Source organism: Erythrolamprus reginae, chromosome 3, assembly GCF_031021105.1.
Source record: "Erythrolamprus reginae isolate rEryReg1 chromosome 3, rEryReg1.hap1, whole genome shotgun sequence".
Classification (NCBI taxonomy): Eukaryota; Metazoa; Chordata; class Lepidosauria; order Squamata; family Dipsadidae; genus Erythrolamprus; species Erythrolamprus reginae.
In genome coordinates this window covers 56288530-56315248 of record NC_091952.1, presented here as the reverse complement: position 1 = coordinate 56315248, position 26719 = coordinate 56288530, and the positions used below count along the sequence as shown (strand labels likewise).

Sequence of the window (26719 nt, the reverse complement as noted above, 5' to 3'; positions counted from 1 at the left end):
CAATGCCATCCCAAAAGCTAGCTGATTCCCATACTGCACCATAGGAAAATATATTATGGTCTAGTATGGAATATGGAGGTGGGTTGAAGTGGAGACAATAAATTGCCAAGTTGGAATGTAAACAGTGATTGGCTTTGCTCATGTATAAAGTTGGAAGTTCACTCTATTTTATCAGTGAGGTATAGAAAAAAGTTGATAGAACTGCATGTAAGGTCAACCAATTTCATGGTCACCGAACAAACATGAAAAATTGTTGCCCCCAACAATCTGGGTCCTCATTTTACCCACCTCGGAAGGATAGAAGGCTGAGTCAACCTTGAGCCATTGGTGAGATTTGAACTGATGAACTACAGCTAGCAGTTAGCTGAAGTAGCCTGCAGCCGGGGTGGGCTATAATTTATATCATCCTTTTCCAGGTGATTTTCTATGCTTGCTCCCAGTGATTTTAAGAGACAGCCAGCATTCAATTGCAGGGTATAGTTTATGGCCAAATGCAAAATGTTTTAGTACCAGACTTAAGAATCCATCTCCATAAACAGCACTAGCACTTGCACCAGGGGTGAGCTACTGCCCGGATGGGGGGGGGGGACGCACTGGGGTAGCGAAAATAGAGCTCCACCCCAGAGCACCCAATTTACACTGAAAGATGTTGAAAGAAAATGCAGAGTGTTCTGCATAAGCCATGGCCACAGTGTGGTAGTAAAAAGTTTGGTAGCCCTTCACTGCCTGCAGTGCTGCACTCTAACCACTGTGCCACCCTGGCTCTTGAATCACTGTGATAAGTAAGAATCACAGTGCTGTAAGGCTGTTATAAAGCCTAACTATTACAAAGAAAACGTCTGTTTTGAGTGCTTTAGTTTGCTAAATTCAAATCATACAATGTTAGTACATATACTGTAACATACTTGAAGATTTTGTTTTACTGTCAGACTTGATTGGAAAAAATGGTAAGGAAAAAACACCTTAGAGGTCTAAAAGAGTTTGTCACTGGGAACTTTAAGAAGTCTAAAAATATCCCTTCCAAACTATTCACTACTCTTCTAATCTCTGAAACATTTTAGAAATAAACATTACTAAAAGTTTCATACAACATATTTATTTTCCTTTGACTTATTGCTGAAAGAATTTCATGCAGGAAGTTTTTCTCTTGGTCTTCCTAATAGAATGTAATCAAAATCAAACCATTTCCTATATGACTTCCTACAAACCATTTCCTACAAACACGAAGTGGAGTGTGGTGGGAGGAATCAGGTTAGATATTGTTGTGGTTGGCTCTGGCCCAGCTCCTGCCCCAAGGAATGTGGAGGTGGATGCAGGGGAAACATCAACATGTCATAGGCCTGTTTTATTGCCGACAGAGGCAGGTAGTGCAGTTTCCTTGGACGAAGAAGAAGGTGGGGGTGACTTGGAAGAGGGGGGGGGCTTGGCACACAGCCCAGGAAGCCAATCTCCATTATCTTCGGTCGATTCGGATGCGGAAGTCTTGGACACACGCAGGCGCAGAGTTATGCGTAGAAGAGACCAATTGAGGACATATTACATGACATAAGAGAGGCCACCTGTGTTTGGGTGGGGCTCCTGTAATTAGAGCTGCTGATACAAATAGCAGCGTGTTGGTTTGGCCGTTGTGGAAGATTATCTGATCGCAGTTCTTCAGGACCGTGTTTTGCTGTTTTCCGGACCTTGTTTGTTGATTTTTCACGCCTTTGAAACCAAAGCAGAGTAAAGTGTGTGTGTCTCACTTCGTTGGAAGAAGGAGGGCTGTGACGTTTCTTCACAGCTGCTAGCTAAGTACTTAAGGACTGATTAAGAGAATTGTACAGCCTACAAGGTTGTTTTGGGACGAGTGCTCTTTGCAATACAAAAAGGGTGCTTTGTTTCCTTTGAATTTTGTGATAAAGATCATAGGTTTGAATTTTCAAAAGTGTGTGTGTCTAAAATTTGTACCCTTGAATTTTCGGGAGGCTCATACCAGAGAGCACGGCAGAACAGATATCAGGATTTCATTGTAATTTTTTATAATCAACCCATATTTTGAAATAATTTCCCTACAATGAAATGACAGTTTCAAAGAACTGGTTTGTTCTGAGTTTTCTTCAGAAATAACATTACATATTTTTTTTTCTTTAGTGTCTCACCAGAGAAAAATATTTACAAATCTCCATTGGCCCACTGCCACCCCAAAAATCTAAAAATCAAAAGGTTTTAGTCTTCTTCAGGATGATGAGCTCAGTAATTTATCTGGCCAACAACTTCATATGATAGACTACATTTTAAATTTCCATGATCCTAGCTCAACAAATGAATTGTTATATACCCCCGTGGCCTTTATTTATGAAGACCAAGCAAACTAATTTTAATGAATACTCAAATTAATACCTCTGGGCAGAACTGATATTTCTCAAGAGAGTATATGGACTTGTCCAGGGATAAGAAAACAAACACCTTGGCAGAAAAAGAAAGTGAGCACACACTCTTTTCATATTTATCCTCAGCTCTATCCACCAAGCCCCCCTACAGCTTAAAGCTGTACAAGTTTCGATCTCTGCAACTTTCTGCTATCAAAGCAATGAAAACTTTGAACTGATCCTTAAAACATTCATGGGCTGATTCCTGGCAGCTCTCATAATGCCTTGCTGAGGCAGAAAAGGTCAGAATAATGGTTCTGCATAGTAACCACCTGCATGTCAGTTTCTGTGATAGATGGAATGTGCCTCTGGATTCCCAGCAGCCACAGAAATTGAGCAGACTTGCCAACTTTCCTCCGAGATCCATAGAAACATAGAAACATAGAATACTGATGGCAGAAAAAGACCTCATGGTCCATCTAGTCTGCCCTTATACTATTTTCTGTATTTTATCTTAGGACGGATATATGTTTATCCCAGGCATGTTTAAATTCAGTTACTGTGGATTTATCTACCACGTCTGCTGGAAGTTTGTTCCAAGGATCTACTACTCTTTCAGTAAAATAATATTTTCTCATGTTGCTTTTGATCTTTCCCCCAACTAACTTCAGATTGTGTCCCCTTGTTCTTGTGTTCACTTTCCTATTAAAAACACTTCCCTCCTGAATCTTATTTAACCCTTTGACATATTTAAATGTTTCGATCATGTCCCCCCTTTTCCTTCTGTCCTCCAGACTGTACAGATTGAGTTCATTAAGTCTTTCGTGATACGTTTTATGTTTAAGACCTTCCACCATCCTTGTAGCCCATCTTTGGACCCGTTCAATTTTGTCAATATCTTTTTGTAGGTGAGGTCTCCAGAACTGAACACAGTATTCCAAATGTGGTCTCACCAGCATTCTATATAGCGGGATCATAATCTCCCTCTACCTGCTTGTTATACCTCTAGCTATGCAGCCAAGCATCCTACTTGCTTTCCCTACCGCCTGACTGCACTGTTCACCCATTTTGAGACTGTCAGAAATCCACATTCCCACCCCCTCACAACGCATGACGGGGCAAGAGAAGGAAGAGCCTTCTTGAGTTACTAAAAACTGCTGGCCTCAAAACACACACACACACGACAAAAATGCTGGTTTTTTTAATTATTATTAATATTATTTGTATTAGCAGAGTTCAGCTGGCTTAATTTGCAGCGGAGTTAGCATGGCAAGAAATAACACGTGGTTCAGAATCCCATTTGTTAGCAATGAATGACCACTTCTTCATAAAGATGAAAAATACAATCTTTACTTACAATTATGTTGATTCATGCAATTGATAGATTGCAGGCAAGTAAGTTTATATTCCAGTCCATATTAATAACTTCTGGATGGTCCCATGTGTGAGGATGGCTTTGGATTTCATCTCACACATGTGTCCTCAGCCGAGGACAATGGAGCACACACAGAAGAAGGTAGAAGAGGTAGAAGAGAAAGAAGAAAGGGGGGAGCATCTACCCTGCAGAGGTTTATATAGCCTGCAGGGTATCTGCCCCTTTTGGTCATCAAAAGGTGACACACTGGTCAGTTATTTGCGACCTGACCATAGAGATGTGTTTACAAGACAGTGCAAGCATGTAGTAGAGTAGTTAAACCCAACAAAAAATATACCGTATATTTTTGTTTTTAATCAAAAGCAAGCTCTTTTAAGGAAAGATGGAATGTTTCCCAGTGTTTCGGAATTCTAAGGGTGAAGTGAGCACAGAGATGCTGGATTTATATTTTTTAAAAAGTTACTATGATACCAAACCATCCCAAGACATTGCCAGGGCCCTGAGGCAGAGTAGCAATCTTCAAGGAAGGTAAACGCTTTCCCAAAGCATGAAACTATGGAATTGTCTAACACATGGTTTAGGAAGAGCCTCTAACTCTGCCAAAAAAAAAAAAAGATTAGACAACTTTGCTTATGGCTATTAAGACGCCTATGTATTATCTCAGCTCCAGAGGCAATAGTAATTATGGAAGCATGCATGGGAAAGTGCTATTGCACACCTGTCTTCCTGTAAGCTTCTTATGGACATCTGGTTGGCTACCATGGAAACCGAATGCTGAACTTGACTAAAAATGCTGGACTTGACAGCAGTGCTCTTCTCTTCTCTTGAAGGCATTTTCTGACAGAGGACTCATTTATTTGCTTCCACTCTCCATGTCCCTAGGTTTATATGTTATTAATAAGAATCACTTCAGGGGTTATTTATTATTTTTCTTTTCTTTTTCTTATTGGAAAATAATAAATCTAGCAGCATCGGGGGAAACAAGGAGGGTTGGAAGAAGATGAGGAAAGTGGATGAAACTTCATACTATTTGGAATGAAAGACTTGTTTGTAAACTTCTCTGAGGCTATATTTACATAAACATAAGCAAGACAAGCACAGTCTTACCTTGTCATTCCCTTCTTTTTCTAATAGGTTGGAACATGTTCAGTGAAGTCATACGGTCTCTCAAAGCTCTCTTTCCCTCCGTTTACTTTAAAGGATATACAGAGCCATATTGCAAAAAGACAGCAGGCCTTCCAGCAAAATGAAAGGAATCAGTAGGTCATTAACAGAGATGCATACTCCACTAGACTTTATAGGGCCAATCTTTTCTCTTCTTACTTTAATTCCCTTCTCAGTAAGGGAATACTTTTGTATTCAAAGAATGTTGGAATAGCATTTGCAAACCCTACAGGAAGATTGTCTGCTTTCTATTTTTAATTATCTGTTTGTTTGTTTGTTTGTTTGTTTGTTTGATTTGATTTGATTTGTATGCCGCCCCTTTCCGAAGACTCGGGGCAGCTCACAGCAACAGAACAATACAAATCCAATAGATAAAAACAATTTTAAACCCTTAATATAAAAAACAATCACACGCCTCATACAAACCATACGTAAAGTGGGAACGGCCCAGGGGAATCAATTTCCCCATGCCTGACGGCAAAGGTGGGTTTTAAGGAGTTTGCGAAAGGCAAGGAGGGTGGGGACAATCCTAATCTCTGGGGGGAGTTGGTTCCAGAGGGTTGGGGCCGCCACCGAGAAGGCTCTTCTCCTGGGTCCCGCCAGATGACATTGTTTCATCAACGGGACCCGGAAAAGGCCAACTCTGTGGGACCTAACCGGTCACTGGGATTCGTGCGGCAGAAGGCGGTCTCAAGCACTCTCAATTCCATGGTGGTGAACATGCAGTTTAGGATTCAAAACTTTGGGAGGATACAAAGTTGTGTATTCCTGTTTAAGCTACTCAACATAGCTTTTCTCAATCTGTGAGCTCTCCAGATATACAGATTTCAAATCCCAGAATCCCCTATCTAATAGCCCACTGCTGATAAATCTTGGAGTTGAACCCCTCATTATCTACATGATACCAAGATTATAGAATGATGACTTAGCTCAATAAAATAACTTATTATGTAAGAATAGGGAGGAGGGATGATTCCCACTGGAAGTAATCTATATGCATTTTGCTGCTAAGATACAGAAACAGGTTTCACCACTTTCTGCTCACAACCTTTTGCTGCCATGTCCAATACTTATATGCAATAAAGATTTCTTCACAAAGATAACCTTCTGAACGTTTATCTCATGAAATAAAAACAGAAATACAGAAAACACCTGTAAGTCTGTGAGGCACGAAAGAGCAATAATTATCCCCCTGGGTCCTAAAAGTATTTAATATAAACTAATGTTAGAAGTTCTCTCTCGGTGTCTCTTTCTTTCACTCTCCCACTCACATGTTTGTCTCAGATCCACAATGCCGGCTGTTCTCTATGCTAGGCTGTTCTAATTATCCAGTGTAAGTCCCAAAGGTGTTCTTTGAAGAGGCAACTGGACTTTCTTGTTTTAGTGGCGGGGTGCTGGTGCTCGCAGCCCCATCTTCGAGTCTTCGGAGAGGGGCGGCATACAAATCCAAATAATAATAATAATAATAATAATAATAATAATAATAATAATAATAATCTGTGTGAGCGGCCACTGGCACTTGCAGCCCCATTCGTGCTCGTGTGGGGGGTGTGTGCCTGCAGCTCACACAAATGAAATTATTCATTCATTCATTCATTCATTCATTCATTCATTCATTCATTCATTTATTAGATTTGTATGCCGCCCCTCTCCGAAGCCTTGAGGCGGCTAACAACAATAAAAAAGACAATGTAAACAAATCTAATATTAAAAATAATCTAAAAAAAAACCAATTTAAAGAACCAATCATACATACAAGCATACCATGTATAAATTCTATAAGCCTGGGGGGGGGAATTTCAATTCCCCCATGCCTGACGACAGAGGTGGGTTTTAAGGAGCTTGCGAAAGGCAAGGAGGGTGGGGGCAACTCTGATATCTGGGGGGAGTTGGTTCCAGAGAGTCGGGGCCGCCACAGAGAAGACTCTTCCCCTGGGTCCCGCCAGATGACATTGTTTAGTCGACGGGACCCGGAGAAGGCCAACTCTGTGGGACCTAATGCATGTTCACCTGCCCCTTGCACAAAACCATCCCTTCTTCCCTCCATCCCCCTGTGCTGGTCCACCAAACCAGAAAGGTTGGGGAATGCTGACCTATCTAATAATCAAAACCATGCATCATAAATTCTTTCCCCCCCTTTTATCCTAAAAGTCCATGTGGGGTTTCCAGTCAGCAATTAATATCTTTTTTCTAACCAAATAGGTCAATTTGATCACCTTAACAGGTATCATCATTTTTACCAACCATATCTCCATTGAGTATTGCCAGATCTTCCCCATCATTCTGTATATATTAATCTTGCTGTGGTTATCATACAAAAACTAACTTTTCCAAAACAGTGGAATAATAATTGTTCTGTCCCTAAAGAGAGAGATAGTTGGACTGTATTTAGGCATGTTTCTTTAAGATATTGCATTAGAGGAAATGTAGTGAAATTGCACTCTGGGTAATGTAGTTTTACACGTGACCACATTTGTGTATTCCTATTGGCTATGACTCGGGATGAGGGGTAATTGGAGAGAACATTCCAGAGTGTCTTTGTCTTCACTCACTAAGCCAGCCAGCATGTAGATGCTACACCTAGAACCTGGGTCAATTCAACCTCTTTTTACCTGCACAATGGGAAAGATTATACTGCAGAAGAATTGCGTTGTAACTGTGAATTATTGTGAGAATGCCTGTAATAAAATGATCTGTGATACCTTATTGTGCTGAGTTATCTGACTGGAAAAGTTGAGCTTATACCAGAACAATAATAATGGTCTAAGGGAGAGGAGTCAGAGGACCATGAAATAAGTAGAAGGTATGTTTTGGGGAAAGCAAGACAGCTTCAAGAGAGAAATAGTTAGCAGTGTTTTCCCTTGTGAATGTAAGCTTGTTAATCATTTTATCAGTTTTCAAATAACACCGATTACCTTCAGGACCATCTTCTGCCTCATGCATCCCAGTGGCCGGTTAAGTCCCACAGAGTCGACCTTCTGCAGATCCCGTCAGCCAGACGATGTCAACTGGTGGGGCCTGGGGAAGAGCCTTCTCTGTGGTGGCCCCAGCCCTCTGGAACGAACTCCCTCTGGAGATACATACCACCCCCTCCCTCCTGGTCTTTCGTAAAGCTTTGAAGACCCACCTCTGCCAGCAGGTTTGGGGGCCGTGAGTGTTGAGATTGTCTCTGGCCGATATTATGAATGATTGAATTGGATGAATGTGTATGCGGTTTTTCTAACATTTTTAGTAATTTTGTATAATTCTTAACGTAATTTAGATTTCTTTGTATATATCATTGCATTTATAATGTTGTACGCTTCCCTGAGTCGTCTCAAGAAGGATGGCATAAAAATCTAATAAATAAATAAATCATTTTAATTCTACATAGAGTACAATTTATTTTGGTAAGGTCAGTTAAACAGATATAAATAATCATGTCTTTTGATAATGCACAGAACAAAAAGAAAACTGAAAGCACTAGCCTGGGGGCTATTCTTGCAGTTAATCTAAAAACTCTTTGGGAATTCCATAAAAAAAAACCCTTTCCCTATAACCCAGAAGTTAGAGGTAACATATGAACATACTATACAATTTAAGAATTTTGTATGGTGACTCACTCTCTCTTTAGTTACTAGCATTTCTCAATAAGTTAAAATATCTTTCTGGTTTTAAATTTGAGTAAAATTTAAAAGATGGTGAGAAGAGGGATCAACCTGTGAAATTTAAAAAAATACATATTTCTACACTGGACAAGATAGTTCCCCTCCTACACATATATTCCAGAAGATCTTCACTGGCTGTCAACCAAACCAGATGGTACATCCATAACACAGGATGTCAGTAGGAAATTTAGTATTTTTACTATTGGCAACACCATGTTTGTGGCTAAGAAACCCAGGAAATATAATGCCACCAGAGTTGACAAGGGTTAAAACTTTGACCAATTTTTTTCCTGTTCCCAGAGGGGTTGACTATCAGAGGCTTAATCGTCTACAGTATTTCCTTTACATTCCTGCTGAAAATCAGAAAGTGCAAATAATGCAATTTTCAGGAATACCACAGTTCCTGTCCTATATAATTTCCAGCTGTGGATGCAGGCAGTACATGATTGAATTTGCTCCTATTCTTGCGCTTATACTGTGCTTGACATGAAAGTTTTTGATATATAGAATATTTTATCTCCCATAACGGAGCAATGAACTACTCCTGTTCTCCAGACTGAATTTTCACAAAAGTTTAGTCAAGCCTGGTAATAAATGGCACTCTAGTTAAGGCTTAGAACAGGGGTCCCCAAACTTTTTACACAGGGGGCCAGTTCACTGTCCCTCAGACTGTTGGAGGGCCGGACTATAAAAAAAACCCTATGAACAAATACCTATGAACACTGCACATATCTTATTTAAAGTAAAAAACAAACTGGGAACAAATACAATATTTAAAATAAAGAAGAAGTAATAAGTAATTAAGTAATTAATAATTAAGTAATAAACTCCCTCTGTATCTCCTTCCTTCCTTCCCTCCCTCCCTCCTTCCTCTCCACTTCTCTCTTCCCTCTTCCTTTTCTCTAATTTGTTTCATTTTCCTCTCCCTCGTTCTTTCCCTCCATCATTTTCTCATTTTTCTCTTTCTCTCTCTCTCTTTCCATTTCTCCCTCTTCCTTTCTCTCTCCCTCTCTATCTTTCCCTCTTTCTCTCGCTCTTTCTTTTTTTCTTTCTGTCCCTCTCTCTTTCACGGTGAGTGGACAGGAGATTCGTTAGCTTATTATATCGATGGGTAAAATCTCATGTGCTGCCATGGGCCGGTTAAAAGACCTTAGTGGGCTGCATCTGGCCCCCGGGCCGTAGTTTGGGGACCGCTGGCCTAGAATATTCAGCGAGGGTTAGGCAGGCCTTCAGAAAGAATCTTAACCTCTTTAAAAGAATTATCACCTCTGCAAGAAGAAATTATCCTGTTTTGCTAATAGGTAAAAGGCAAGTTGACATTTGATAGATGGACCTCCCTCAGCATGGAGTTATAGGAGTAGATAGAAATGGGGTCAATAAAGCAACGGGGGAGTGGAAGGAGAGTAGCTATTACTGCCAGTGGATGAATCATGGTTTATTTGCTGACACTAGCTTTACCAAAGGAAGATGAAAAAGTTTTTCATGTCAAATGACTCATGGCACATCTTGGCTCCACAGAAGAAGATACCTTTGACTTGCCCCTACCCACTTTATTATCCCATTTCTCCAAATCAGCCAAGTTCACAAAGAGGAATCTTTCTACATAATGATAATTCTATATAAAAGTCACTACCAGGTATTAGTTGTTATTGTTGTAAAAAAATTCTTAAACCTCTCTCTCCTTGCACGAAAGTCCAGCATTTCAGATTATTATGTTTATTTTTTACACTGATATTTTTGTTATTCGGTTTAGTCGCATTGTAATTATTCCACCTGTATTTTAAATGCATGATTTTAAAAAGATCATTTATAGGATGGAAAAAGATCAATCTATTTTGAGACAAGAGAACAGAAATGGAACAGAACAATGTGAGGATACAGAGAGGCTCCCATGTTCAGCAATAAACTAAAGCCAATGGAAAGAAAAGTTAACTTTGAACAAAATGAGAAATTCCACTCTCAGGGACAGGAGTCTTCAAACTTGGCAACTTTTAAGACTTGTGGACTTCGACTCCCAGAATTCTTCAGCCAGCTCTTGGTTGTCATTTGGTTCTCTAGGTACCGTATGTGGTATTTCCGAAGCTCTATTCATTTACTGGAGAATATTTCGGAGCTTCTGACAGCTTTTCTCATCTCCCACCTCTCTTTTGAAAAGGGCACTGGACATGCAAAAGCATTTGTTGGATCATTTACTATATATGTAAACTTCAAGAGCTGACTACCTAAACATTTCAGTGTCCCTATGTAAAATGTGAGGCATAAAAAAAGCCAGCATCGGGAATTAGGCAAATTAAGAGACCAAAGGCTATGCTTCTGTTTAAGGTTATAGTGGGTTTAATGCTAAGTAGAAGAAGACAAGAAAAGAAAAACTGGAATAGGTAAGAACTGGGCATTGACATTCCTGGCAAGAGGCTGCTTGGCTGGGATTCAGCAGTGTAAATTGTCCACAGAGAACTCTTAAATTTTAATAGTGGAAGACAGAAAGTCTCAGCAGACAGCTTGAATCAGCAAAATGCACTCAATAATTTCCTCATTACTCACAGGAAAGTTTCTGGGCTTCCCATACAATTCATCTGAGCAACATCCAAGTCTCCCATTTGGTACCCAAGATAGCTAATCTCGAGAGCTCTAGCCAGACAGCAATGTCCCCACGGCTGATTTAGTGCTTATTCACAGCACTGGAGATGAAGTACATGTCAGGGAAGAGGGCACAGCTGTGAGCAACCGTAAATGGCTGCTCCACCAATCAAATTTCACAAACAATAAACCCCAATGCAGCAGACCACACTGCAAATACTGAAATATTATTGAACTATTGCTGGTCTATAACTTCCATAATGCTAAATCATTCTGGCTATGGATTATGAGTGTTTAAGGTGGTCTAGAAGCTAAGGCCCCTGCCTTACAAGGCAGGGGCTGCAGGTTCAAATCCCAGTAAGGGTATGGCTGGCTGATGAGAACAAATAAGCTTAAGGGGTGGGCATAAGTGCACCAGGGTGCCTTCCGTCCCCTGTCCTAATGTTTCTTTCTTACTAGTATCATGTATATAAACACTGTTGTATCTCAGTATTCCTCCAATACGTAACTGACAAAGCAAACAGATAAATAAAATAAATAAATAAATCTGGAATTCAGTACCATTCAGTACTGAATGGTATGCATATGTGTTCATTGGATTCTTTGAGTTGTGGTTTTTAACTGAGGTTTATAGTTTTAGATATCTTTTTTATATTGTTGTAAACCGCCCTGAGTATTTCGGGATTGGGCGGCATAAAAATTGAATAAAACAAACAAACAAATTTAAATAAATTTAAATAAATTTAGATCGATGGATGGATGGATGGATGGATGGATAGGTAGACAGACAGACAGACAGACAAACAGACAGACAGATAATCTGGAATGTTCTGATCTATTATGGTTTCCTTCTTTCCTCAGGAAAATCATATACTATAATAATAACGAAGTATGTTGCATGTAGGCATAACAGATAACACCCCTTCTCAGCCACAATACCACTCACTTCCTGTGATTTTGGGATAATAATGATGGCCTTTAAGTGCAAGAATTGGCAGAATCATTTAAATCTTTTTAAATAAGATACCAAGTTTAGAAAGATCATTAATTCCCTGTGCTGCTTTTTTAGGGCATACAGTATATAAAAAGTAGCATTCACTTTCTACTAAAAATACCAAAAATAATACAAGTAAGCTGCATCTCCAGATAGAATAAACACGCTCAAGTAAATTATAGGTATCGTTTCTTTCATAAACGAAAACATTGAAAACTGGGTATTGGATGGCTTTTTGGAAAAAAAAAATCCCTCACAAAGGAATAATGACTGAACATATTATCTTTTATCTCTACTTCTAAAAGGCCTGGAGGGTTGCCTTAGAAAAATCAAATAAAAAATCAAATAAAAAGCAAGGTATCTAGGGATTCTGCTTTTCCAAAAGACAAGGGTCAGTTGCTTTTCAACTTAAAGGTCGAGGATTGCATTCTGCAGGAATGACCTGCTGGAAACTATATTATATGCCAATGGCAGATGAAAACAAACAGTAGTTGAGCAGAGAGCAAAAATGAGTGGGGGCATCATTTTTTTCCTTTTCTTGTGCACTTCTTTCTCCCTTCTTTTTGACCCTTTTCTGGTTTTATATTTTTCCACACAGCAGACTGTTAGAGAAATGACTTTCATGAAGTCTGATTCTCTTTCAAAGGACTTTTGAAATTGTCAATGAACTATATAAAATTAAAACAAAATCTGTCATAGCAGTGACATTACAAGTTGCCCAAACTGACTTAAGGCCTATTTAGTACTTTAACTAATTTTAGCCCATCCCAGATGCAAAGAAATCTGAATAAGATTACAGACAAATGTAAACAATTTTTTTTGCCATGACCATAAATATGTAGGTATGATAACGGAACAGAACTCATTGTCTATAAGGACAGAAATAAGATAGATGAAGTTTGGCTCCTCCCAGTCATTATTCAAATATTGAAAACAAATTTCTGCAGTGAATCAACTTTCAATACATTTGGAAATTTTGCTTTTATTATTCTTTTAAGAGGGGGAAAAGGCTCTGGGGAGAGAGGATATCTGTTTTAATAATCAATCCATTTTCTCCAAAATCAGTATCTTTTCATTCAAGAAATAGCACATTTTCAATTAAACATAACACTGCTAACATGTTAAACCTATGCTTTTATATTAATTATTTAATTACTACATTAATAAAGTCATTATTGTTAATTGCAGTATTAAATTACTACTCGTTTACTATTTGCTTACAGATTTTTGACATACGTATACCACTCCTGTTAAAAGTAGAGGTAAAGGCTCCCCTTGCACATATATGTGCTAGTTGTTTCCGACTCTAGGGGGCAATGATCATCTATGTTTCTAAGCTGAAGAGCCAATGCTGTCCAAAGACATCTGCAGGGTCATGTGGCTGGCATAACTAAATAGAATACTGTTACCTTCCCACCAAGGTGGTCCCTATTTTTCCACTTCCAATTTTACATGCTTTCAAAGTGCTAGGTTGGCAGAAGCTGAGGCGAGTAATGGGAGCTTACTCAGTTACATGGTGCTAGCGATTCGAACCGCCAAATTACTGACCTTTATGATTGACAAGCTCAGTGTCTTAGCCACTAAGCCACCATGTCCCCTCTGTACCACTCCTGTTAGTATCTCATAAAAACTAAAAGACATACGTAATAAAATCATATTAAATTATTATATTACTGCTAAGGGAGAATTTCTGATTTACTAAATTTTAAAATGCCAAATTGAAAATACTGTATGTATCTTAACTTACTTGGATGGAGAAGGCCATCAGCACCAAAAATGAGGATGAACCCTTTCTAGAAAGGAAACACAGTCCACTATTTGGAAAGAATGCAGGAAGGTGCTCTTTCTGTCAAAGAGTGTGATTTTGTGGGGCAAGAGAGGATGGTCTCATAAATACTTGGATTTGTTTATCATAAAACAGCCCTAAAACCATTTGAAAGGCTTAAGTCAATGAATAACATGCACCAAAACTGAAAGGCAACTAAACAATCCAGATGTTTTTTAAAAATACACTCCTCAAAAAAATAAAGGGAACACTTAAACAACAGAATATAACTCCAAGTATTCAATGAGAATATTTCATTCATTCAAATCTAGGATGTGTTATTTGAGTGTTCCCTTTATTAAATAAAGGGAACACTTAAACAACAGAATATAACTCCAAGTATTCAATGAGAATATTTCATTCATTCAAATTTAGGATGTGTTATTTGAGTATTCCCTTTATTAAATAAAGGGAACACTTAAACAACAGAATATAACTCCAAGTATTCAATGAGAATATTTCATTCATTCAAATCTAGGATGTGTTATTTGAGTGTTCCCTTTATTTTTTTGAGCAGTATATTTTTGGAGTCAATTTCATGTACCTGTTATGGTTATGTTTTATATCAATTTGAGGATCAATACAACTCAGCGTCCACATTCTTCAAATAACTGGTCCATAAAATTTCATGAAGTCTGAGGACAGCCCAGAATTTATTCTCTTGAATCAGTTTTGCACAGTGGCAGCTGGGTAACAATTTTTCATGGGATAGGAGAAAGAATGCCAAGTTACCAAGAAGGCCTGATAGTCATCCAGCCCCTGCTTAGCAATAAGTATTTCTTCTAGCAGTTTTCTAATCCATTCTCCACTCCCAGGGGTTTAGTGCCTGACCAATTGCGTTAGTCCGAAGTGCTATGTGTGTCTGAAGGTGAAATGGGGTATCTTTGAAAGAAGAACGGAGAGGAAAATAAGTGTGAGTCAGGCATGATGAGACAGCCAGGCTGGACCATAGCCCAACCAGTGGTCTACAATGCTCAACACTTGGCATAGGAATCACATGCTTCAGTGATCCATATTTGGCATTTCTACCAGGACAGCCCTCCTTCTCTAATTACACCTTAGGATTGTCTTTCCCTTGCCACTTCCTGTTCCCAATTGCAGCTGTGAAATATGCTAATCTGCTGCTTACACTACAAAACAAGAGAGCTAATAATAACCTGCAAGTTTTGAAAGTGCACACTGAGAAAAGGGCAGAAGTTGGTGTTTCACTGTTCCTAATGCAGCTGCCCATCCACACTGCCTGTCTCTTATATGACTGGATCTTCTTTATAATACTAATGCCTTCTCTCCAAAGAATACCTGATCATTCTAATTGAAGAACAAATATTCATTCATTCAATCCTTCATTTCCCCACTCCCCCTTCTCAAAACATAGGTGAATTGCAATTAGATTTTTTTTCTTTTAACCAAGTAATATTAAAAATGTCTGAATGGATTAACGATCCATAAAAACAGAGGCAGATCATACTTTCCCATTCAATGAGAAATCCTGAATACTCCAAAATCTTATTTTGAACAGCTTGAACACTAGCAGGCCATTTGCACCAGGCTTTATCTTAATTAAAGGCACTTGCAATCTGTGGATTCAGTGTGTCTATTTAGAGTTTTTACAATACATGAAAGCTTATTTTGTTCAACTTTAGTTCAGTGCAAATGACATACATTGAATCAAATGCTATAAATGATATAATCTGTATCTGAATCATATTTGGGCTATGTACATTCCTGCAATAGACTTTCTGAAGTAAGACACTCCATCCCCGCAATTAAAATGAGATTTCAGTGTGACTTGTTAAAAGTGCTGCTCCTCATTTACGAGGCTGAAAAGAAAACTGAAACCCTTGACTTTTACAAACAGTATTTCACATCTGGAAAGAGGAAGGTAGCGATAAGGTTTTGTACCCCTTCTAGGTTATGTCTAATTTATTTCTATTTAGTTTTGTGTGGCCTAGATCACTGAGGGAAGACTTCTCTCTAGGCTGTTATTGTTAAAATATTATGCAAAGAATTCACAATTAAATGGCTATAGAACTGACAGGGCTTTCATGCTATTTATAACCGCTTTGAGTTTACAACTAGTTTTAAAGCTGAACAGCAAAACACTGTTATCAAAATCAGCCATCATTTTTCACAACTTGCTTTACAATTTAATTACATTACACACACACACACAAACCACAACCACAATATAAATATTCAGAAAACTCCTTTAAGAAGTTATAATTTATGTGTCTGAATTACTTTGTTTCCATTTTTGAAGCAGGCTCACTCTTCTGGGAAATGAATCAATTCAAATTCAAATCAATAATTTCAAGCTTGATTTCTATTCTACCTATGGAGGTCAGTTTCACATTGGGGATCTTTAGAAGATAAAGATTAGCATAATTAAAGTAGACATACCCATCTCTAACATAATAGATGTTAAGAGGCAAAAACATTCATTACATTTCTATGTCCCAGAAATGCCCACAGATGGATTTCTTTGAAGGAAGACTTAGACACAATAAAGTTCTTACTTACAAACTTCCTGTTCTGCTTTTAAAGTGGAGCTTGGACAGCTGGGAATTTTTACACAGAAGCACCTACAGTTTGCCTTGGAGGGCTATATACCTTGTAATTAAGTGTGTTAATATGTGGTGATTTATTCATGAAGAAAATATATATTCTTCTTCTAATCTCTTTGGATTAGATAGCAACCAAAAAAATTAACCACTATTCTACCCAGCTCTTTTTAAAAAAAAATATTCATTCTATTTCCTCTGTTTTTTTCCCCTTTCCATAAACACTATAAATAATTTAAAGCAGTAAAAACACCACATCAAAAGCCAGAATTAAAAGATGAATCACACTTTAAAAAAGTTTCTCAAAAAACTTTTTACAGTTTTGGAAATTTTCCATCCTAGCTTTAGTGTTTGGCAAAAAAATAATAATAGCTAAAGAGAGGAATCTTACTATGGAGCACAGAGGTTCTGGAATTTCCTGTTCATTTTAAGAAAAATAGAACCTCTCCCCCAAACCCCAAAGAAGCTATTTTGGCCTATGGTTCCTCTCTGCTCATTCAACATTTCTTCATTGTGAGCTACAGGTAGTCCTTGTTTATCAACCATTTGAAAACGATATAGAAACAATTGTATGACAAATTCTTGTAAGGAGGCGAGAGATGCAACCAAGTCTTTAGAATCCATGGAAATACTTGTTTTCCCACCAAGGTAATGACTTCCTTACCTTCGATTGGTGATGTCTTCAACCTCTTGCAAATATTATGCACTCCCCCATAGGTATCATTTATTCGGTTCACCGCCTCCGCACTGCGAAGCTCCATAAGATTCCGTAAGTCCATAACGGAGCAACCAAAGTCCCCTTCATAGCTGCCTTCTGCCACAGAGTTCCCAGGATGATGGTCTGCAGAATTGTTTGTCATCTTGACAACAAGGGAGCGCGTTCAGTGAGGAAGCAGAAAAAGTTGTGTGCTCCCTTTCACCTCTAGATCTCTTTCCTCTTCTAAGAGCAGGTAATGAAACTTTTGGAGCGCCACATGAAACGCAGTCCAGTGTTTAGGAGGGGATTAGACACAACTCCTCCCGGAGGAAAAAGGATCCAGTGCAAGATTGTAAGACTGCAGATCCGGCACTTCCTTCTCTTGCTCCCTAGATGATACTACTGGAACTAGCCAAGTTCAACTTCTTCCGATGAAGGTGTAAACAAGATACACATGTTACTGTGGAAGCAACCTTAGCAACAACCAGCAGGCATCTCCCAGAGAGAGAAATGGGTTCCCTGGATACCGTCTTCAACCAAAACTGCAAGACAAGGATTTGAAGAAAAAATTATAGTTAGCAAGAGGCCCAAGAGGTCAGCTAATGTGCACATGGGTGCAGCAGATGTAAAAGCAATAGCATAAGTATCAGAACGGGTAATGAAATTGCTGGGAAGATAGCAATGTTTTAAGAACAAGCTGATGGAAAATGCAGGCTTCTAAATTGACCATTTAAAGGGCTTTTATTAAAGTAACCATGGGAGACATAGTTAACCCCTATTTAGTCAAGTGTTATCCTTTTATCCATATGAAGGATTGCAACTGCAGCTTTTATTTCAGTTTAAAATACCATCAAAAATATTAAATATTCCAACAAAAACCTGTGCCAGCATATGTACAATAGTGTTTCATATTACTGTACATGCAGAAGATCTTTTCATTTTAATTCATTTAATGATGGATAAATTGTATTTTAAGTCATTGCATTTAGTCTCTCTCTCTCTGTCTCCACCATAATGGATGTGATGTTAAATTCATCTGCACCCTTTACACATGATTTTTAAACAGCAGCTCACCAAGATGTTGAGGCTATTTGCATTTGAAAAGACCCATTTTTCTCAAAGCCAGTTTGCATCCCAATACAAATAATAGAAAAAGGTTTCCATTAGGATAATAGTACAACTGAAAAAGACAAACCATCCTGCACTGATATATTCACCTGGAATTTTCCTGACAGTTATCAACCCCCCTACAAGTAGCTGCTATTTAAATTTTTAAAATCTTGTAGACTTCAACTCCCAGAATTCCTCTGTACAACTCTGAGAGTTGAAGTCCACAAGTTATAAAGTTGCCAAGGTTGGAGATCCCTGCCTTAAATTGTAACTGTGTATTACTTTCACTAATTCTATTTCCCTAAGTTGTACAATATCACTAATGCCATATATAAGTTGGACAAAAGTGAGTAAACATTAACTAACATTAAATCTTCTCTCCCAACAAAGCAATTCTCTTTAGAATTTTTATAAATAAATGATCCTTAAGATTAAGTCCAATTTATGGTTAAGTTGGCCTGGGCTCTCTGACTCATTTGCTCCATGCATTATATAATGATTTTTTATTTTGCTATCACAGGCATGTCTCTTTCCCCTTTGAAATTTTGTTCCAAACTAAACACTTTATTTATTAGAGACAGATTTACATCTGATCCATTGACATGAAGCAGTGGCAGGATTCATTTTTAAACTACCAGTTCTGTGGGCGTGGCTTGGTGGCGTGGTGTGGCTTGAAGAGTGTGACAGGGGAAGGAAAGTGCAAAATTCCCATTTCCTTCTGATCAGCTAAAAATCTCTGAACGACTCAAAATTTCCAGTTCCAACTCTACTAGTTCTCTAGAACCTAGTGAAACCCACATCTGATATGAAGTCTTGGTAATATAATTATTCTAATATTCACTACAGGACTACAGTAGATTTCCAGGTCAACAATGGCAAAGATTAACTTTTTTACTATGCAGGGCTGCTCATCTAAGTTTCCCATGTACCAAGAATAGCCAATATTTTTCAGCCAGGAATTGGTTGGTTTTTTTTTTTTACAGAAGCACATTCACAGGTAGGATATCATTAATAGTAATAATAATGTTAGGACAATTTGGGGAAAACTTTCTGGAAGAGTTCCATAAGCATGTTTAACTTATTGTAGATAATTTCTAGTTAGAACATAGCAAGAAACCTCTATCCTCCATCTGACCTAATCTAGGATCTTGCTGTTATATTTAGATGGCTCCATTTTGGATGGTTTTGAGGACTGTTGAGTTTCCACCAGAAAACCTGAAAGTTTCTTGTCTTTCCTGCTGTCTTCTAATGTCCATCTTTTTGAAGTGGGTGTACACTGTTTCTGTGGGTAAACTTACTTTCTTCTTTCAAACCTGCAAATTTCCTGAGCTATCTATAAACTACACAACAGCACTTTCCTTGAAATCAAGCATCATTATGATTCTTAGGAGGAAGCTTGCATTAAAGCGGAGAATGAAAAGGACAACTTCTGCAGCCTTCTGAATTAAAGAAAATATACTGTTATCTAAATACAGTCTATTATTTGCTATTTTGAACCAGACAAAGGGACGTAGCAGAAGCTAATAACCAGGTTCTCCTACATACCAGAGCATCCAATAATGCAAATGACAATATGCCTAAGAAAATCGCCAGTTGCAATAGGATTGAAATAGGAAAAGTATAACAGATGGATGTTGGTGGAATCCGGAGGGATAATAAGGAAGTCTTCAAAGGACACCCTGTTTTGCTCCCTAGTCTCATCCTCTTCCAGCCTTGATAACATGGCAAGGATTGCTAGAAACCCTGTTCTTGCATCCAGAATTCTGAGCTTAGTGGAAGTTATGTAACACTAAAGCTTGTGAGTCAATGTATCTCATTCACCCAACAGAAAAAGACCCATCTATAAAACACTCCATCTGTTTGCAGGAATATGCTCATACTGTACGACTAACTATTGGCCAAATCCGAAGTACCAATGGAGATGAATGAATATAAATAAGGTCCCCTTGGCCATTTGGACTTGTGGGCACAGTAGAACTTAGGAAAATAAACAGGGACTGCTTTTGCAAAATAAGAGTAGTTTGGCCATTCAGAAACTGGCAATCAGCATGGAGCTGATCAAATATAACAATGAGTAACTTGAAGGCAAAGAGTTGAGGAATGAGTTCTGTCTCCAGCACTTAATTACTTATTACTTTCATATTTATTTTTGTGCTAGGTGGGAGGGCAGACAGGCAGGCTTCCAAACAAAGCATTGGTTTGCAAATAGACCTCAATTTTTCCTAAGACAAAATATTCTTATTTTTAAAAGCAATTCTAAACACATTTTTTAAAATAAAAATAATGCTGGATGATGCTCTCATTTTGCTGCTTTATGATGTGACAGTTTATTTACAAAAAATTTAAAAACTACCGGTACTTAATTTTTTAAAAAGGCAAATAGAGCAAGGAACTGCTGCTTAGGATTACACTGGTACTCACAAAGTCCACTTTGGGAACCCCCAGATATTCTGACTTATGAAATATTTGCAAATTATATTTGCGGGTCATACATGTATTTAATTAGAACACTACAGGGAAAAAGAATGTTAATTTTCTTTCATTGTATTTTATCGAATGAGAAACCCCCACCCCACTTAATATAGTAGAGAGGGTCCACAACTTGGGCGTCCTCCTCGATCTACAGCTAACATTAGAGAACCATCTTTCAGCTGTGGCAAGGGGGGTGTTTGCCCAGGTTTGCCTGGCGCACCAGTTGCGGCCCTATTTGGGCAGGGAGTCATTGCTCACAGTCACTCATGCCCTCATCACCTCAAGGTTCAACTACTGTAATGCTCTCTACATGGAGCTACCTTTGAAGAGTGTTTGGAAACTTCAGATCGTGCAGAATGCAGCTGCAAAAGCAATCATGGGCTTCCCCAGGTATGCCCATGTTACACCAACACTCCGCAGTCTGCACTGATTGCCGATCAGTTTCCAGTCACAATTCAAAGTGTTGGTTACGACCTATAAAGCCCTTCATGGCATTGGACCAGAATATCTCTGGGATTGTCTTCTGCCGCATGAATCCTAGCGACTGGTTAGGTCCCACAGAGTTGGCCTTCTCCGGGTCCCACTGACGAAACAATGTCATCTGGCGGGACCCAGGGAAAGAGCCTTCTCTGTGGCAGCACCGACCCTCTGGAATCAACTCCCCCCGGAGATTAGGATTGCTCCCACCCTCCTTGCTTTTCACAAATTCCTTAAAACCCACCTCTGCCATCAGGCATGGGGAAATTGATTCCCCTGGGACATTTCCGTTTTATGTATGGTTTGTCTGAGATGTATAACTGTTTTTATAGTAAGGGTTTTAAATTGTTTTTTAACTATTGGATTTGTACTGTTTTGTTGTTGTGAGCCGCTCCGAGTCTTCGGAGAGGGGCAGCATACAAATGTAATAAATAATAAAAATAATAATAGTTTACCCTTTCTCTTGTGCCGTGATTCTGATCTGAATTGTACTTTTTCCATCAGACTATTTATTATTGAAAATTTGCATTTGATTAACCATACCTGGTTAAGACAGAGAATAAGAAGGAGCTTCCTAAATGTTCTTGGCTCATGGCACCACTAACAGTTTACAAGTGTGTACTGTGGACCCTATGGTTTCCCTATTGAGTTTGCTGCAGCCCTCTGACATCCTTGCACAGTTTGGGGACCATGAGAATAAGAAAATAGTCATGACCAAGGAATGAAAGATGTAATAAAAAGCATAGAAAAGAGCCCAGAAGTTCACTTATTTGGGATTCAGGTTCCAGCAATGCACACAAATTGCATCTCTTCCAGTTCTATGGATTCTGTACTTCATGATCCTCAGCTAATACACCCCATAAATCTGGGATTTAGAGCTGATGGAGAAAGAGCAAAGAACGATACAGAAGTGCTAATGGAGGGCTTCTTGGGAATAGCAACATTCCCAAGAGTTGCTCTGGCATGGATGCTAATAAGTCCAGACTGAATCCAGGATGGGTTTAGCTGACAGGAACATAAAAGCATACACAGTAAGCTAATTTATTTACTACAATTTTTCTGACAGCTAGACATGTGTTTTGCCCTGGAGCTTTCAACTTCATTTTGCTTATTTTGATTTATTGATCCTTACTTGGGCATTAACCATGTTTTTTGTCCCTTCAGATATACACCTTGATTCTTGATTTACACATTGGACTGGATCATGTTTTGTATCTGCCCAATAAAACAGAAATCCAGAGCACCAACATGAAAATAAGATTTAGGGTCCCCCCCCTTCTGCTTATAAATTATGTATATCTTTCTTCCCCTTTTTGTTCCTTTTTGAGAGAACAAGTCTGATCCACAAATACAATAGATCTACAAGATACTCTCGGCCCACAGAGTTTCAGAAGTGTATGACCTGTATGGAAAATATGCATTCAGTTCTCTAAAGCAGTGTTTCCCAACCTTGGCAACTTGAAGATATCTGGACTTCAACTCCCAGAATTCCCCAGCCAGCGAATGCTGGCTGGGGAATTCTGGGAGTTGAAGTCCAGATATCTTCAAGTTGCCAAGGTGGGAAACACTGCTCTAAAGTGTATAAAGTAATGATTTAATGGTGAATGTTACACTAGGTCTGACACCCAAGATGATAGTTAATTTAGTCAGGGAAATCCATTGTAGAGATAATATGGGTGTGGGGAAAAGAAAATATTAGATACACTTTACTAAATTACTCTGAGGGAGGAAAACTTTATCAAAATAACAACTACCATATTTTTGGGAGTATAAGACACACCTTTTTACCCTCAAAAGAGGGTAAAAACATGGGTATGTCCAGTGAAGGGCTACCAAAATTTTTACTACCACACTGTGGGCATGGCCTATGCAGTTCACCCTGAATTTTCTTTCAATATCTTTCAGTGCAAATTGGGTGCTCTGGGGTGGAGCTCCATTTTTGCTACCCCACTACGTTCCCCCCATCCAGGGAGCAGCCCACCCCTGGGTTCATCTTATAAACCGAATGAAGCTCCACCCAGCCAAACCCATCCTTGGTCTTGGACTTCCAGCAATTTACCTCCTTGTAGCAAAGAGCCCAGAGCCTGATTAGCACAAGCCACTGGTTATATGCCTCCCGACCCGCAGCTGATTGATTGAAGCTGCAGGCAAGTCCACCTGCTAAAATGAAAGTGAAACTAAAGCTGCACAGAAGCAAATTATTGGCAGGGAGAGGGAAGGCAGAATTTTATTTTCTTGTGCTAATCAGACTATGCTGAAATTGGCTGTTTGTCAATAAGGTAAGTCAATAACTATAAATGCTTATTTTTTAAAGACTGCTTTATTATTGTTCTGGACTACTGAACAAAATGAAGAAGCTTTTTAAAATAAATGCTTGATCTGAAGAGGCCCAGTGCTATTGTATCTTCTTTTAAATATTATATATTTATATAATATATATATATAATATATAATATATATTATATATAAATATTAAGATAAGGCAGCTGAGTTAAACCCTGACTTAGTCATGTTTGGAGTAGATCTATTTAAATAATTGGGAGGAGTTAGTGTGACTACATTTAAGAAAACTTGCTGGCATTAATATACTGCCATAATGTACATTTCTTCAATATTTTGCTATTTCTATAAGTCAGACACACATGCACAGAAACACACAGCAAACAGTGTATATCATCTGCTGGGAGGCAAATTGCTGGGAGGCAGAGGCAGATTTGTTTTTTCCTTGCTTTCCTCCCCCAAAACCAAGTTGCGTCTTATACTCCAAAAATATGGTAATTTCAATTTTAATTTAAGCAAAATTCAGGGCAAACCTTATTCATATAGCAGCTAGGCCACACCCACATAGTTGCTTTGGTCTGCTCTCTCTGACCTGAAGCTATCAAGGAATCATTTCACCATAAATTTTGCTGTCACACAACCCTTTCTCGCCATGAACACACTTAGTGGATGCTGAACAATTGTCCATATGGGCTCTAATGCATAATATTATAAGGGCTCTAATTGGTGGTTGCCTTGGCTGAAATCCCAGCCCAGCCCAGCCCAACCCAACCCAACATCATATACTACTATTACTACTTAAAAAGCCTCATCCACAATTGGCATTCACAATATTCTGGTTAATCCATATTTAGCTAGTGTCATAGCAAGAGTTGTTTCAGTAGTTGACAGCTAGGGGTATTGTTTTCTTTCAAAGTGCATCGTTAACCAACTGGACATTTTCTAATTCATTCCTTGAAATTACTTTTTGATTGACCTCTCAAGCAGTAAGTGGTAGCAAAGAACTGGAAGTTTTGTACTTGCAGTCTTCGACTTACAACAGTTCATTTAGTGACCATTCAAAGTTACAACAGCACTGAAAAATTGACTTCTGACCATTTTTCACACTTATGACAATTGCAGCCTCTCCATGATCCAGATGTTTGGCAACTGGTTCTTGTTTCTGATGGTTGCAGCATCCTGGGGGTCATGTGATCACCTTTTGCAACTTTCTGACAAGCAAAGTCAATGGAGAAACCAGATTCACCTATCTACTGTTTTACTAACCTAACAATTGCAGTGATTCACTTAACAACTGTGGCAAGAAAGGTCATAAAATGGTGCAAAATTCACTTTAAAAATGTCTCAATTAGCAACAGAAATTTGGATCTTGATTGCAAGTCAAGGATTACATGCATCTCTTGGCTACTATGTAGTGGTCATCTGATTTGTGGAGATGCAGCCAGTGAGTAAGTTTAGCTGTGGGTATTTGAATGGAAGCTGTAAACTACCTGGGGCTACCTTTGAAAAGTGTTCGGAAACTACAGATCGTGCAGAATGCACTTGCGAGAGCAATCGTGGTCTTCCCAAGGTATGCCCATGTTACACCAACACTCCGCAGTCTGCATTGGTTGCTGATCAGCTTCCGGTCACAATTCAAAGTGTTGGTTATGACCTATAAAGCCCTTCATGGCATCGGACCAGAATATCTCCGGGACTGCCTTCTGCTGCACGAATCCCAGCGACCGGTTAGGTCCCACAGAGTTGGCCTTCTCCGGGTCCTGTCGACTAAACAATGTTGTTTGGTGGGACCCAGGAGAAGAGTCTTCTCTGTGGCGGCCCCGACCCTCTGGAACCAGCTCCCCCCTGGAGATCAGAACTGCCCCCAACCTCTTTGCCTTTCGTAAAGTTCTTAAGACCCATCTCTGCCGTCAGGCATGGGGGAACTGAGACGTCTCCTCCGGGCCTATACAGTTTATACATGGTATGTTTGTGTGTATGCTTGCTTTTAATAATGGGGTTTTTAGTTTTTTTAAAATTATTAGATTTGTTCTTACATTGTCTTTGTTATTGTTGTGAGCCGCCCCGAGTCTACGGAGAGGGGCGGCATACAAATCTAACAAATAAATAAAATAAATAAATACCTTAAAGAACATAACATGAGGAGAGGGGACAAGAAGGCAGAGATTTCATGGAAGCAACAATTACTGGGGAAGGAAATTCCCTGCTAAGTGTAATTGATTCTTTTCAATTATACTCTCAATTATATACCTTAAGCCTGGCACAGTCTAATCACTTTAAAGGTTTTGCATTCTTTAGGTCAGTCAGTCAATCAACCCTTTAAAGATGTGGCTGCAGAAGTCAGAGTTCCTAATTGGGAAATAATTTTCAGAGTTTAGCACTTGAAGTCACCCTATGAACTGTCTCAGCTGCAGGAGGATGCTGAAATATAAGCAGAGGCAGGCAAACATGTATTCAAGAAATGGACAGTAGGCTCTTCTCAGATTATATTGAGTTGCCGCAAAGAGCAATGGCTAATTGTACCCATGTATCTACAATAACAGAGCCGGGGTGGCGCAGCAGGTAGAGTGCTGTACTGCAGGCCACTGAAGCTGACTGTAGATCTGAAGGTCAGCGGTTCGAATCTCATCACCCGCTCAAGGTTGACTCAGCCTTCCATCCTTCCGAGGTGGGTAAAATGGGGACCCGGATTGTGGGGGCAATAGGCTGGCTCTGTTAAAAAGTGCTATTGCTAACATGTTGTAAGCCACCCTGAGTCTAAGGAGAAGGGCGGCATAAAAATTGAATAAATAAATAAAATTGAATAAATAAATAACACGCAGTAACTTTTCAATTTCAATTCAAACCTGACCAAATAGGATGCTAGCAAAGTAAGTGGTTATGGCTACCTTATGTATTAGGATAAACAGAGAAAAAGTAAGAACAACAGAGAATAGCAAAGGATAAAGGTGGCAACTTGGTTGGGAGAATGTGATAAAAAGCCGAGAGATCTTGAAGCTACAGTTACTGAAACTGGTGGAACGAGGAGAAAAAATAACAGGTTATATATTCCCTGCCTACAAAATACACTGAAGCCCATTCAGAAAAGCTTTTCTGTCCTGTGATAGGAAACTTTAATAGCTGCTTGACAGAAAAACCTGACCAAATACAATTCTACACTCAAGAAAATGTATTGAGGGAAACCTCCACCAG

The 26719-nt window shown here is 39.0% G+C and overlaps 1 protein-coding gene across 3 annotated transcripts in view; it reads right to left on the bottom strand.

The window, feature by feature from the left end:
- Window positions 1-26719, bottom strand: part of ATP2B4 (ATPase plasma membrane Ca2+ transporting 4) — a 200843-nt gene that overhangs the window by 68802 nt on the left and 105322 nt on the right. For all 3 annotated transcript variants that reach the window (XM_070745408.1, XM_070745410.1, XM_070745409.1), the window contains exon 2: window positions 17156-17730. In XM_070745408.1, coding sequence (XP_070601509.1) covers window positions 17156-17351 — 196 coding nt within the window. In that variant the 5' untranslated portion in view covers window positions 17352-17730. The remainder of the gene's footprint in view (window positions 1-17155; window positions 17731-26719) is intronic.